The 13,478-nt window shown below is 37.7% G+C and overlaps 2 protein-coding genes across 3 annotated transcripts; both read left to right on the top strand.

The window, feature by feature from the left end:
- Nucleotides 1-233: 233 nt before the first annotated feature.
- On the top strand, nucleotides 234-7,338 carry LOC132613549 (serine carboxypeptidase-like). The gene is made up of 9 exons (XM_060327614.1): nucleotides 234-596; nucleotides 1,845-2,013; nucleotides 3,504-3,623; nucleotides 5,227-5,370; nucleotides 5,447-5,597; nucleotides 5,781-5,872; nucleotides 6,402-6,660; nucleotides 6,742-6,875; nucleotides 6,983-7,338. Exons 1-9 carry the CDS (start codon nucleotides 277-279, stop codon nucleotides 7,109-7,111), a joined length of 1,518 nt encoding a protein of 505 aa, XP_060183597.1. The 5' UTR covers nucleotides 234-276; the 3' UTR covers nucleotides 7,112-7,338.
- Nucleotides 7,339-9,549: 2,211 nt separating this feature from the next.
- Nucleotides 9,550-12,839, top strand: LOC132614557 (U11/U12 small nuclear ribonucleoprotein 31 kDa protein). 2 transcript variants are annotated; one of them, XR_009572340.1, is made up of 3 exons: nucleotides 9,550-10,190; nucleotides 10,630-11,261; nucleotides 12,390-12,839. XR_009572340.1 is itself a non-coding variant. In XM_060329024.1 (2 exons), exons 1-2 carry the CDS (start codon nucleotides 9,641-9,643, stop codon nucleotides 10,872-10,874), a joined length of 795 nt encoding a protein of 264 aa, XP_060185007.1. In that variant the 5' UTR covers nucleotides 9,550-9,640; the 3' UTR covers nucleotides 10,875-11,354. The 2 variants fall into 2 exon arrangements, 1 of the variants encoding a protein (XP_060185007.1); XM_060329024.1 differs by lacking the exon at nucleotides 12,390-12,839 and having other exon boundaries at nucleotides 10,630-11,354.
- Nucleotides 12,840-13,478: the final 639 nt, after the last annotated feature.

The following is a 13,478-nucleotide window of genomic DNA, read 5'->3' as shown; positions in this document are numbered from 1 at the left end:
ATTTAATCGAATTCCAATATAAATAATAATAGGCCGGAAACCGAGAAAAGAAAAATGGTAGTAATTTCCTTTTGTTTTCTTTTACTTTTGTCCACAACTTTTTTTCCCTTTTGCTAATATTTCCAAATATCGGAAAATAGTTAAGCAGTTTCTTGGAAAGTGCACTACACTCTACGTGGACCATCCCATCACCTCACTCTCCTCTCTCCTCTCGCACGCAAAACCATTTCCTATATTAATTTCCTCACGCACCACATTTTCCTTCAACACCCAAACATGGCGCAACTGCAAATGAAAATGAAACTTTCCCTTTTTCTCTCCTTTCTTCTTCATCTCGTTTTTCTTTCTCCTTCATTCGCGAAGGTTCCACTACCTTCGAGATTTGCATCGAAGCAAGGCGAAAAGTTGATTCGAGAGCTCAATTTATTCCCTAAAGAATCTGATAACATCGTCGATCGAGATCCATTTCCTACGGAAGGTTCTAGAATCGTCGAGAAGCGATTCTCATTTCCTAATTTGGCTAATTCTAGTGTTTCATTTGAGGATTTGGGACATCATGCTGGTTATTATAAGATTAAGCATTCTCATGCTGCTAGGTATATATACACACCTTTTTAAACTCTATATCCTAATTCTATTGGATGTGTTTGATTTAAGATGGTAATTTGACTTATATTTATATTAGTAATGTGATAATGGTAAAGGGCACGTGGTCCAAGGAAAGGGCGGATATAGACAACTTACCCTAATTTGATAAATAAAACATCACATCAAAACCTAATTATGAATAGATAGTTGAATTTGATTATGTTGATAATTCTGACACTTACGAGCCGTGGAAACAGTCTCTCGTAGAAATTCAGGGTAAGGCTGCCTACAATAGACTCTTGTGGTCCGGCCCGCACATAACGGGGCTTAGTGCACCGGGCTGCCTTTTTTACATTTTCAGACATTCAAATTGAAAATTGTCACAGAAGCTGGAACGAATGGAGAACGCTTAATTTATCTCCAGATTTATGGTGAAATTTGAGAACGCTTAATTTATCTCCTGATTTATGGTGAAATTTGTCTTAGTTTCGGGGTTTTATTTTGCTGTTAGGGGGAGGCGGGGTTACTCTCTCCCAGGCCCTGCATCCAAGGGAGGACCTGGGGGGCTCAAGGGGTAAATTTTATCCGAATCCCCTTCGCCAGAAAATTGTCAAAATTAATTTTTGTGTATATATAACAAATATTGAATCTCCTTAGTTTCTTTGTGTGTTTACTTCTTGATATTTTCGAAATCCTGACTCTGCTACTGCGTGCATTGGCTTATATTGGATTACGTTTTGACTTCTTTGGACTGCAGCAGGTTTTCTGTAATCTTTTACCCCACACCCTTGCATGAGCTTCTTTATCTACCTACTCATTCACTTTCCATTTTGGAAACTCGAATGCAACAGTAGAGTGGAATGGTATAGCGGAAGCATACAGCCAATTCTAATTAGTTTTGGATTAAGATGTAGTCGATTAGTTGATTAACATAGAAATTTTCTGTCTGGTTCATTTATTCATCTTCAAGTATCACTATTAGTTGCTTTCATGGAGAAGTGTGTTTACTGTTAGATGGTTAAATAATGACCACTTATTTTATTAAGTCAATTATCTTTTAAGACTTTCCGTTTGCTTAGAGATATATATCAGCTTGTTTCATTGAAATATTTGTCCTCCGCAACTAATTATTAAAATATAATTCCCCTGAGAAATCCTGCTTTGTAGATCATGTTCTGGTCTAACTTATCAACCAGCTACTTCTTCTTCTTGTGTGGTTTCTTATTTATTGAATTGGGTCACCTTCCATTTTGTAGGTTGTTCTATTTCTTCTTTGAATCACGCGGTAGTAAGGACGACCCTGTTGTCATCTGGTTGAGTGGAGGGCCTGGTTGCAGTAGTGAGCTGGCCCTTTTCTATGAAAATGGGCCTTTTGCTGTTTCAAAAAATTTGTCACTTGTGCCGAATGAATATGGGTGGGACAAGGTATTTTCACTATCTTTGAAATTGACTTTCCAGTTTAGTAGTTTCTTGTTAGTTAACAACTATATCTTGTGGTGCGTAAACAAAAAAGCTTGTGCTTCAGCAATAGTAGCAGTTTACCTTCTTGTTCTTTACTAGATGGTCAGCTTGATTGCTAAGACTTTCTCTTTTCTCTACTCTGTGATATATGAAAGTTAAGAGTGGTACATAAATGGCACATGGGACGGATGGGTTTTGCATTGTCAACATTTTATGCATGTGCTTTATCCAGCTTGTTGTTTCCACAGACCACAATAAGTACTTTTGTAGAAGCATGCTACTTTTATTGGCAGAATACCAGTTAGTTTAATAGCTTGTTCATTGTGGAACTTCCTGTGTGACATTATCATTTTAATTTAAAAAGGAATAATTGGAAAAGGCAATTAAGAAACTGTTTCGGGACAACATATTGTTAATTTCTATTTTCTGTTTTTTCCTTTATCAAAAAAAGAAAATGGCAACTAAGAATATGCTAAACAAAACAGTTAATAACATGTCCATATCTGGTTCAACATTGCATAAACACACGAATCATCAATACAAAGACATGAGTTCTTGATTCCGCATGCCGAAGCTTCGATAATCCAAGCTTCTGCATACTCCTTCTCCGAGAGTATACCAGTAGCCACCTAAAATGAGTATAATGTCAATTCACAGACTTAAATTATACTTGTCATCAATGTGAAGAAAAATCAGTGTGGCCCGTTACTTTGCTTGCACATAGTACATCTGTTATGAGAAATGGCCTTCTCAGAATTTGAGATGGTCACAAAGTTTCAGTCAGAAAGGGTCTGTTTTTACTGGAATCTTATTGCTTTGCATATGACAGGTTTTGGCCATTCTTTTTTATTAGACCTCTAATATTACACTTCCCTGACCACATACTTCTGTCTGCTTTCTGCCTTTTACTCATTGAAATTAAATTACTGCATGGCAATCAGAGGCGAATCTAGGATTTTTGGAACATGAGTTCACCATATAAAAAAAAGAAGGAAAAAATGTATTAAGTGGACTTGATCCCTAGACCTCTAGGTAAGTAACTCAACCTTCAACCAAGTGCACCATTTAGCTTTTTTGTAGGATGGGTTCCACTAATTTTAGAAAATATATACATAGAATACCTAGTTTTAAGGAGAGACCATGTGTTCAGGTGCCCCAATTTTAGCACCTAAAATCGCCCCTGATGGCAATTCAAGACTGCAGATAGGAAAATATTTCAGGTTCCACGGGAACTTCAGTTTTGGTTCTGGTGGTTTGAGTTTTGATTGAAACTTGGAATTTGATTGCCGAGTCTTACAGGATGAAGTCTTCTCTGCGTTCAACATTTGTTTCTTAGATTAAAGTACTTGTTTCATTTTCATTAGTCAATTTTCTTTTGTGTCCTTCAAGAGCACTAAATTACCTTCATTGATTTTCCAATCTGAAGAAATGACGTCTGCATGTAAATTATGCAGGTATCAAACCTTATCTATGTAGACCAACCTACAGGTACTGGCTTCAGTTACAGTTCTGACAGACGTGACCTCTGTCACACTGAAGCATGCGTTGGCGACGACTTGTATGATTTTATGCAGGTTTGAAAATAAACCCCTAAAGCAACTTGGAGCCTTTTATATATATACACACAAACACACACACTCTCCTGCTGAATTCATCTATTCAAATCTCAGTCTTATGATGACACTGGCTTCCGAATGTTTTCTTACCTATCAATTCCTGGTTTCATGTATGTTATTCATAGGGTTTGCTACATTGGTTAATTTACTGCTTCTAAAGGACGATAAATATTCCACCACAAACATTCCACCCATCAAAAAAGGGTGATAAACTTTTCTTTAGGAGAAACTGTTCTTGGGGGTGAAATCATAAACATCCTCAGGGATACAAAATCATTTATGACCTTCCTTATTTTGTTAATAAAATTGTTGTCTTAGATAGTGTGCATAATGATAAACAGTTTCTAAACACCTGTAATCTCCTTTCAAGAATTCGCTCATGAAACTTTTTCTCTCACTGAAGTTGTGATATTGACAATAGACATGAGTAATGAAGCTTATTATGAGCAACAATGGGAAACGTTTAGAGAAAGACTGAAATCAGGAGGAGAATTCTTGAACGACGATATATTTATTACCACATAGTAGGGTTTGCTGATACCATCCACTCTTGTGGGTGGATCTCTATGGTGATGTAAGATGCCTCTATCTCGCTGCTGACCTGTCTAGAATTGGCATCTGGTGACAAATTAAAGTATTGTTGGTGACAGTAAATGTTTTATTGATGTGTTTGGGATCCCTTTAAAGTAGTTGCTTGGACTCTTGGAGTGTGCTATGCTTGTCGGTTCTCTTGTCTGTGTGTTGATCACCAGTCTACGTGTGAGATGCAAAAAAGGGTTACACGCCTACAAAGAGCTCAAAAGGCTCAGTTTATGAACACTCGAACTCGAACCTTAAAGAACTCATGATCTTTTACTTGTATAGATGATAGAAGAGATGTCACACACTAGGACACTAGCCTTATATTGTGCTGATTAGTGAGCCTTACAGATGCTTGATGCATGTGATCTGGTCTCAGCAAAAAAGGTGGCATTAACATATTTGGGGTTCTTTTTTCTTCCAAATGCATTAATGGCAAAAATGTGGTCACAAAGCCAGCACATCCTCTCCCTCAACCTTTTTGACCTTCTTTGTGGGATGTTTGCCTTGTTTTTTAATGGAACTTGCAGCTGATTGCTGAATTTTCGGTTAGATGACTTGTTTGGTTAATTATTTCCCTCCCGCATGCTTTTGGTTAGCATGTATAACAGCTTTTAACCCAGAAGATTTAGCAGAACTTGGCCTAACCACCTTTAGACACTACACAATAAGCTAATCGGGTTCTTACCATTGTATCATTCAGATGAACTACATAAGCTGAATTCCGTGTCGAATTTTTTCATCGCATTATTAGTTGACAACACGGATATATAGCTTGTAGTGTTTTTCCTCTACTTGTCTGTTTCTTCAAGATATAAGGATGGTTGTGGTTTGATTATAAATTCTCTCGAGTATTTGTGGCACATTGTTTATTTTAGTTTCTTCCTTTTTGGTGGAGGCAGTACATTTTTCTAACTTGATGTGCAACAGACACGATAATAATCCTGACTTTTTTGTGTTGATATGATCATTAATGGTTTAGGCTTTCTTTGAGGAGCATCCAGAGCTTGTAAAGAATGACTTCTACATAACCGGAGAATCATATGCTGGGCACTATGTTCCTGCTTTTGCTGCTAGAGTACACAAAGGAAATAAGGGTAAAGAAGGAATACATATAAACTTAAAGGTACGACATTTCACCAGCTGTTGTGCTGTTATTTCCTTAATCACATGTCTTTACTTCATTGGATCTATTTGAACAGGGATTTGCCATCGGCAACGGGCTTACAGATCCCAAAATACAATACCCTGCATACACTGACTATGCATTGGACATGGGATTAATTTCGAAGTCTGATCATGATCGTATCAACAAACTACTTCCAGTTTGTAATGTCGCGATAAACCTTTGCGGTACATCCTGTTTACTTTCTTTCTTTCTTCCATATCATTTTGACTTATTCGGGCTTTCCCTGGGAGAAAAAAAGGGTGGGGGTCATCCTAATGGGAATGGATGTTCCTGGACTCGCAACAAATCAATTCTCTGTACTCTGTGTTGCTTCTCAGTTTCTGCATGTTTTGTTTTTCTCCTTTTAGGCACTGATGGGAAAATCTCTTGCTTGGCGGCTTATTTTATTTGCAATTCTATATTCACTGCTGTCCGTGCACGTGCTGGGGTGGACATCAATGTAAGTTGTCACCCATTTCAGTCTGTCTTTTCATTTTCTACCAATTGTAGTGCCTGTTACCTGTATTTGTAGAGAAATAGGTGTCAGCAGCCTCAGAAAGAGTAGAAATGATCCTAGAAATTTATCGTTTATAAATTGTTGCGAGAGATTTTTATGCCAAGAGATATATAGAGAACTTCTAGTGTAATGTTGGCCAAAGAGTTTAAATGGAGAACCATGGTCAGTATTCATACAGCCAAGCTTAACTTGTTTGGGATAATGGCGCGGTTGTCATTCTTCACTTCAAGTTAATCTTTTAAATTACTCAGATGGTCACAGTATCCTGCAGCATACATTCCAAAGTTGCGAACAAATAACTGGTTAACCATACAACGACATACCCAGTGTAATCCCACAAGTGGGGTCTGGGGAGGGTGGTGTGTATGCAGCCTTACCCCTACCCTGTGGAAGTAGAGAGGCTGGTTCCGATAAATGACTGGTTAACCATGTTTCTGATAAATGTTTCTGGTTAACCACCTTTCACCTGCAGCACTACGACATCAGAAAGAAATGTGTGGGACCACTCTGCTATGACTTCTCAGACATGGAGAAAATGCTGAATCTGCGCTCTGTTAAGCAGGCTCTTGGCGTTGAGGATATAGAGTTTGTCTCGTGTAGTACCACTGTGTACCAGGCCATGCTAGTTGACTGGATGAGGAACCTTGAAGTAGGAATTCCAACCTTGCTTGAGGATGGAATAAAGTTGCTTGTGTATGCTGGTGAATATGATCTTATTTGCAACTGGCTAGGTAAGCTTTGTATTATCATTAAGCTTGATTATAGATGTTTACCACGTAAATACTCATGTCAAACATTGTTCCTTTTACCAGGTAACTCAAGATGGGTTCAGGCCATGGAATGGAATGGTCAGAAAGAGTTTGTAGCATCTCCCGATGTCCCTTTTGAAGTTAATGGTTCTGAAGCAGGATTGTTGAAAAGCCATGGGCCTCTGAGTTTCCTGAAGGTGCCTTTATTAATCGACACTGCATCTATCTAGATGTTGTTGTTCAATTTATCATGATTAGTGTTTGAGCTAACTGTTGTGGTGTCTCGTGGCTAAATGTGTAATAGGTTCATGATGCCGGGCACATGGTTCCAATGGATCAGCCTAAAGCTGCCTTAGAGATGCTGAAGAGGTGGACTAGAGGCACCCTTTCTCAGCAGACGACTGAGACCGAAAACTTGGTCGCTTCAATATGATTTCTGATTACGCTTTTCATGGTTTCAGATATCTGTAAATATTACTCTATCCTGATGTTAGGTGGCCTCTTTGGCTAAGGATTGGTGGCCTTTGTCCAAACTTTCTTTACCACTGTATGTTTGAACAAAGCACAGGCCTTCCAGAACTGTATCACTATAAAACTTTCTGAATCGCATTGAGGCATGATAAAGATTTGAAGACCAAGGCATTTAGAAAAATTTGCATATATTATTGTCGTTTTCTTTTTATAACAGTGGTTTCTGAGTCAGGTTGCTCGTACCTCGATTAATTTCATGGCATACCTGTTGCCTCCCACTAGTACATGTAACATGTAATTCTGCGCCACCAAGGTTGTCCAGATAGATATGCATATATTATTGTTGGATATACCAAGAAGATAGACAGTTTATGCTATTAAGTGTGATGCTTCTCAAGCTAGGCACAATCTATCATCTTGTATAGGCAGATAGGTCTCTTGAATGTAAGAACTATGAAAATAGTTGCTCAGAAATGGGGAAGGACAAGAAACTGGGAAGCTTAGTTTAGAATGTGTCATTGACTTCTCCCCCGCCTTGGACATTTCAACTCACCGAGATAATAAAGCCACTATGCTTAGATTTTTAATAGCTTATGGCTTAGCATTCTCATTCCTTGTATAGCTGTTGAACTAGTGTTGTAAATCAATCAATCAACTATGTTAGAATCCAAATTAAGTTGGATTGAATGATCTATACTCATTCTGTTCGATTCAAATTTATCACATTCAATGGTGTTCTAAATTTTAAGTCCCGCAGAATGGTGTGTCTGACACTATTCCATAAAACATACGTAATTGTGACAAAGAAAGTTTCTCCATTCTTAGCTTAGGTTGAATTAATGTCGAGAAATTGTAAATCTTTCAAAATAATGTCTTTTCATGAGATTTTAAACATATTTCGTTTCTTTTGTAAGACATTGGAGGAAAAAGAGTCAAATTTACCCTCCAAGTATGGTTTATAGTTTGAATTTGTCTTCCGTCAAAATTTGGGGTCAAATTTGCCCTTTCCGTCAGCTTACTTGTTAAAATTACCCTTATTATGGATGAAAGTGTGACTAGAACTCCTCATCCGTCCACATAAGCGCCATGTGTGTAAATAAATTTATTTTATCTTTAAATCATGTTAGTGTTAGTGTAAAAACATAAATGGATCTTCTTAATTCTTATATCAGATTATTCAACTTTTGGTATAATTTTTACCAGAACATGGATCAAGAACATGTCATGATCTTCAGGCTGAGCAACCTTAACCAAAGCCCATGTCAGCAACTCTTCACTCCCACCACAGCCACTACCCTTTCACCCAATTCTCCATCACCACCACTAATACTAGTAATATTGTTCTCGCTTTCGATGTTACTACTACAGTTTCCTTCTGTACACACTTTCATTGCTTCGATTTGTCCATGGTCGGCATGGTGATAATTTTCGACGAGATTTGGTAGTCTCACGGCGGCCAGCACAATCTGGTATAACTAGACCCATTTATGTTTTTACACTAAAACACATGATTTAAAGAAAAAACAAATTTATTTACACATGGCGTATATGTGGACGGATGAGGAGTCCTACATATGCTGACGGAATGAACAAATTTAACCTTAAACTTTGACGGTGGATAAATTTAATCTATAAATTATATTTGGAGGGTAAATTTGATCCTTTTCCCGACATTCAATTGTCAAATTTGTCGAATTCGTAGGCTAGTACATATGGAGTCTTCGCAGGATGAATAAAAAATGGCATCCAACCACATTCCTTCATTTTATCTGTTATGAACATTTTTGTCGCAATCTACAGTCCATTTTAATAGTCATGTTCTTAGGAAAATAGTAATTAAAAGGAAAATTTAACTAAATTATTTTTATTTATTAGAACGGACAATTTTTTTATTTATTATCAAAAAAAACATTTAACTTTCCTAAGGTTTAAATATAATTAACTAAATCATTTTTTTTTTTTTAACACTATGCAGCCTGCTACTCCTAATGCAATAGTCTGCAAATCACATTTAACATCTTTTCACCCCTAAACTTGACTGCAGAATTCACCGTAGCAACTAAACTGAACTTGTAATTATAAACCCCCTTATCTAGTATGAAGTGACATGACAGTGATGTGACGCGTGTGTAATGCACCTTCCATTGTGAGAGTGATATTATAATTTCAATGCGGTATTTATTTCACTTCATACTAGCTAAGGGATATATAATTACAAGTTAAGTTTAGTCAAAAATGAGTTATGCGATCAAGCTTAGGGGTGAAAAGATGTCTTTTCTCAAAATGTAAACTGTACTAAGCAAGCCCAATGCAACGAACTTAGAATAAAAAAATTATTTACGAGTGAAATCAATTGCATATCTTCCGGATGAAAAAACCACTCGCTAAATCAACTCAGCCACATTAGTCCAAAAAATCTTTTCCCTTTAAAATAAATAAACTTAAGGCACCTCAGTTAACTTCATTCCTTAGTGGGGACAAAATCGTAAAAATGTCGAAGAAGAAAAAGCACAGCTCAGACTCCGACGAAGACGACACCTTCTACTACCGTTACTCCTCCGCACCATCACCGGCGCCGCCATCCTCCGCCGCCACATCCAAAACCCTAACAAAACCCTCACACGTCAGCAAAACCCTAGCTCCATCAAAATCAACAGTATACGTAGGTAATCTCGATTATACCCTTACAAATTCCGATCTCCACACAATCTTCTCAACCTTCGGTAAAGTAGCAAAAGTAACTGTAGTTAAAGATCGGGTTACCCGAAAGAGCCGTGGTGTAGCTTTTATTCTCTTTGTTTGTAGAGATGATGCGGTTAAAGCTGTTAAAGGAATTGACAAAAAAGTCCTTAATGGACGGACTTTAACGGCGTCAATTGCTTCGGATAATGGAAGGGCAGCTGAGTTTATAAGGAAGAAAGTTTATAAGGATAAGAGTAGGTGTTATGAGTGTGGTGAACAAGGACATTTATCTTATGAGTGTCCGAAAAATAAACTTGGTCCTAGAGAAAGACCCGAGCCCTCGAAGAAAGGGCGGAGAGGTAAAATGCATATATTTAGTCATTATTTGATGCAAGTTTTACTCCCTGTGTGTCTCAATTTATGTGATATAGTTCGACTAGGCATAGAATTCAAGAACGTAAGATAGATTTTGTCTATCGGATACTAAGGTAGGGGTAAGGTCTGCATACATTCTACCCTTCCCAGACCCCACTTGTGGGAGTACACTGGGTATGTTGGTGTTGTTGTTGTGGTCTAAAATAAGTCATAGATATTTGTGTGGTTATAAATCATTTCATTAAGGATAGAAGGGGAAGTTTCAAGTTAAATTATTTCTAAATATGGAAATGTATCATTCTTTTTGGGAAAGACTAAAAAGGAAAGTGTATCACATAAATTGGGACTGAGGGGGTAGTATTTTTATCGTCGTATGAGTATAATTTATATTGATTGTGCTTAATATTGTATTTTGTTGTGTAGGGATAAAGAATTATGGGAGCAACAGTGGTGGTGGTGGTGGAAAGGGGGGTGGTGAGTTGGAGGATGAGGAGGAGGAGGGGGATGATGATGTGGCAGCGAGTTTTGATGATGATAATTGGGCGTCGGTGGTGGATAGGGGAGCAGAGGAGAGGTTATTGAAAGGAGATAATGAGGAATTCAAGAAGGAGAAAAGGGGGGAGAAGAGAAAAGGTTATTTTAGTGATGAGAGTGATGAGGAGGATTGATTTTTTTATGGTGGAATTAGATGAGGAAAAATGGGAGCCTTTAGCTTGTTTCTGAAGGTTTTGAGGAGTGGTTTTCAATGGTGTTAATTGAAAAGTTTTCATTCCCTCCTTTTATTGTCAAGTGTTAATTGATTTCATTGGTAAATACCAACATGGTGCTGCATCGTATCTATGATTGTGGAACTAGATAGTAAACGGGCAGGGCAGCCTGATGCACTAAGCTCCCGCTATGCGCAGGGTCCGGGGAAGGGCCGGACCACAAGGGAGGAACTAGATAGTAGTTGTATGTATATAGAAATGTAGAACTTATTTAGTTTAAGTTGAAAAATGGGAGCTTTTACCTTGTTTCTGAAGTTGAGGAACGATTTTCAGTGATGTTAATTGAAGGTATTGAAAAGTTTGCATTCCCACCTTTTCTAGTGTCTTGGTAATTGTTGAGTGTTATTTGATTTCATTATTAAATTGATATATGTTGTTGGATATCTATGATTGTGGTTCTTTTATTTTTCTTTCTCTTCCATTGGAGTTTGAATTGCTCCTAAGTACTGAGATTCCTGCTCCAGCTAGTTGGAATTATGTTATTTGTAGGTTTAACTAAATTATGGTAGCATTATCGAAGTACTCATATGCTGTTTTGAAAAGTATAGATTATAAGCTATGTTTTCCTCCTAATAGCGAGTGAGTTATTCTTGGAAATAGTAATCAGGGTGGCCTCCTTTTCGGCCATCGTGTCATAGTGGGGTTCCTAACCTCGCGAATATTGGCACGCATGTGACATTCCGACGTAAGTCGTCTTCGGTTTTTCTTTGTTAGATAGTGGGGAGAGGGGGCAAGATAAAGATAGAAAAGGAACCACGATCAACAATACTAACAATTGCACCTCAATTCCTAAGTTGACATGTTTAGGTATATGAATCCTCTATATCCATTCAAACCCAACATTCGGAGAGTTCACATGAGTATTCATAGCTTCGCAGAATAGTTGCTTGTTCTACAGCTTGGTAATGTTATAACTACAAGCAGTGGCAATTCATTTTCTGTACACCCACTTATGCTCTAAAGTGACGTATTTGAATCAACTTACATTTTTACCATTTTCACATAATAGCAATCCAACAAGAGGAGTAGGTTGAAAGTAATTCCATTTAAGACTGTTTTGCGCAGCTTGCACTTTCTAGCATACAGAACGTGCCCCGTGACACCAGTCTTACAAAAAATAAGTTTTGCAGAATGCGGTTGCTCTCTTGCATTTATAACCAGGTGTTACGTTAATCTAACAGCTCTGATTCTGCAGCAGTGTATGTCTTATTTCAATGCTCCTTCCAGAATTCTCCCCTCATCCTCTTTGCAAATACATGACCTTAACATGCGTCATTTTATTCACTCTTGGTGCTTTGTTTTACATGCTTAGTCCATTGCCATTCAGCTGGATGATGAGGATCTATTCATCATCAACATCTATATCTGGATGCTAGTGGCTTTTCTTATTAAGTTGCTTGTTTCACTTTTTGCCAGTAAAAGAGAAGGTAACATGGAAAATATTAGCTTTAACCAATAGCTAGAGTACCCGAGGTTTGTGGTGAAGGATTTGGATCATTTGGTTTTGGAGCAGCACAGAAACCTTTATTCACGAGATTGCAACATGTTTGTTGTCATTCTTGTCTCCCTTGTTCGTTCATCATTTTGGATCAGGGGCTTGGAGCTCGCGAAGATTTTAAGGTCCCTGTTAAGTTTTCAGAATCGCTTCAAAGTTTTCTTCATTGAAATAGAGAGCTATACTGTCACTCAGCAACATGTTCAGGTACTCCGAGCATGTCAATACAAGCCATTGGGCACTCCTGTTACTCTTGTGGATTAACTGCTTGACAAGTTAGTTAGATAGCTCTTTATTTGAGGATGAAACTATGCAGAATGTTGCCTGTAATATCATAATTACCAAAAGGCAAATGCAAAGTTTTTTAAGCACTGAAGATGTTGCCAACTTCATAGAAGTTTGATGTGCTATTTACCTCGTCTAGCTTGATTTTTGTCCAGTCTGAAAGGAGTACAGATAATGTCATTTTGAGGCAAGATAGATGATATTGATTTATTCTACTGAAGCGAGAAAGTTCCTGAAACTTGCATTTGCGGATAACGAACGTTTTTGTTTCCCTCCTTGTGTCCGGTACACGCTTCGGGCCCGAATAATCAGGACTTGCACAGGGAAGTCGCACTTCGGGGGTAATGCGCTTCTTATTAAAGGCCTTTTATTCTCAAGGCTTGAATCTTTTTATGCGGTTAAGGATGGAGTATGTATCATTTCACGGCAATTTTGGTGGTGTTGCATAAGAATGAAACTAGCAGCAAATTTGAAACCAACACTTTATTACAAAGGATACAAAGAAGGAATGTTAAAAGACAGCAGAAATCAGAATAAGAGAAGAAAAAGGCTCATGTTAACATGTCTGTTCTTTTCATCACCTACCGGATACCTACATCGTCGAATTACTTATGATATCACGTATCCATATTAATGTTTATTCTAAACGCTCTATTGTTGATGTGAATTATGTGTCACTAGTAAGAAGGTTGTGCAATTATTATTCCTTTTTGCATCAAGTTTGG

This window comes from Lycium barbarum, chromosome 10 (genome assembly GCF_019175385.1).
Source record: "Lycium barbarum isolate Lr01 chromosome 10, ASM1917538v2, whole genome shotgun sequence".
Classification (NCBI taxonomy): domain Eukaryota; kingdom Viridiplantae; phylum Streptophyta; class Magnoliopsida; order Solanales; family Solanaceae; genus Lycium; species Lycium barbarum.
The sequence above is the reverse complement of the archived record's forward strand: the minus strand, read 5'-3'. Positions and strand labels throughout refer to the sequence as shown.

Excerpts from the sequence above, each read along its gene's own strand:
- LOC132613549 (XM_060327614.1), top strand. The coding sequence starts at position 277 with ATGGCGCAACTGCAAATGAAAATGAAACTTTCCCTTTTTCTCTCCTTT. Across the intron at positions 2,014-3,503 it reads ATGAATATGGGTGGGACAAG|GTATCAAACCTTATCTATGT; the intron begins GTATTTTCACTA and ends TAAATTATGCAG. Across the intron at positions 6,661-6,741 it reads TCTTATTTGCAACTGGCTAG|GTAACTCAAGATGGGTTCAG; the intron begins GTAAGCTTTGTA and ends TCCTTTTACCAG.
- LOC132614557 (XM_060329024.1), top strand. The coding sequence starts at position 9,641 with ATGTCGAAGAAGAAAAAGCACAGCTCAGACTCCGACGAAGACGACACC. Across the intron at positions 10,191-10,629 it reads CTCGAAGAAAGGGCGGAGAG|GGATAAAGAATTATGGGAGC; the intron begins GTAAAATGCATA and ends TTTGTTGTGTAG.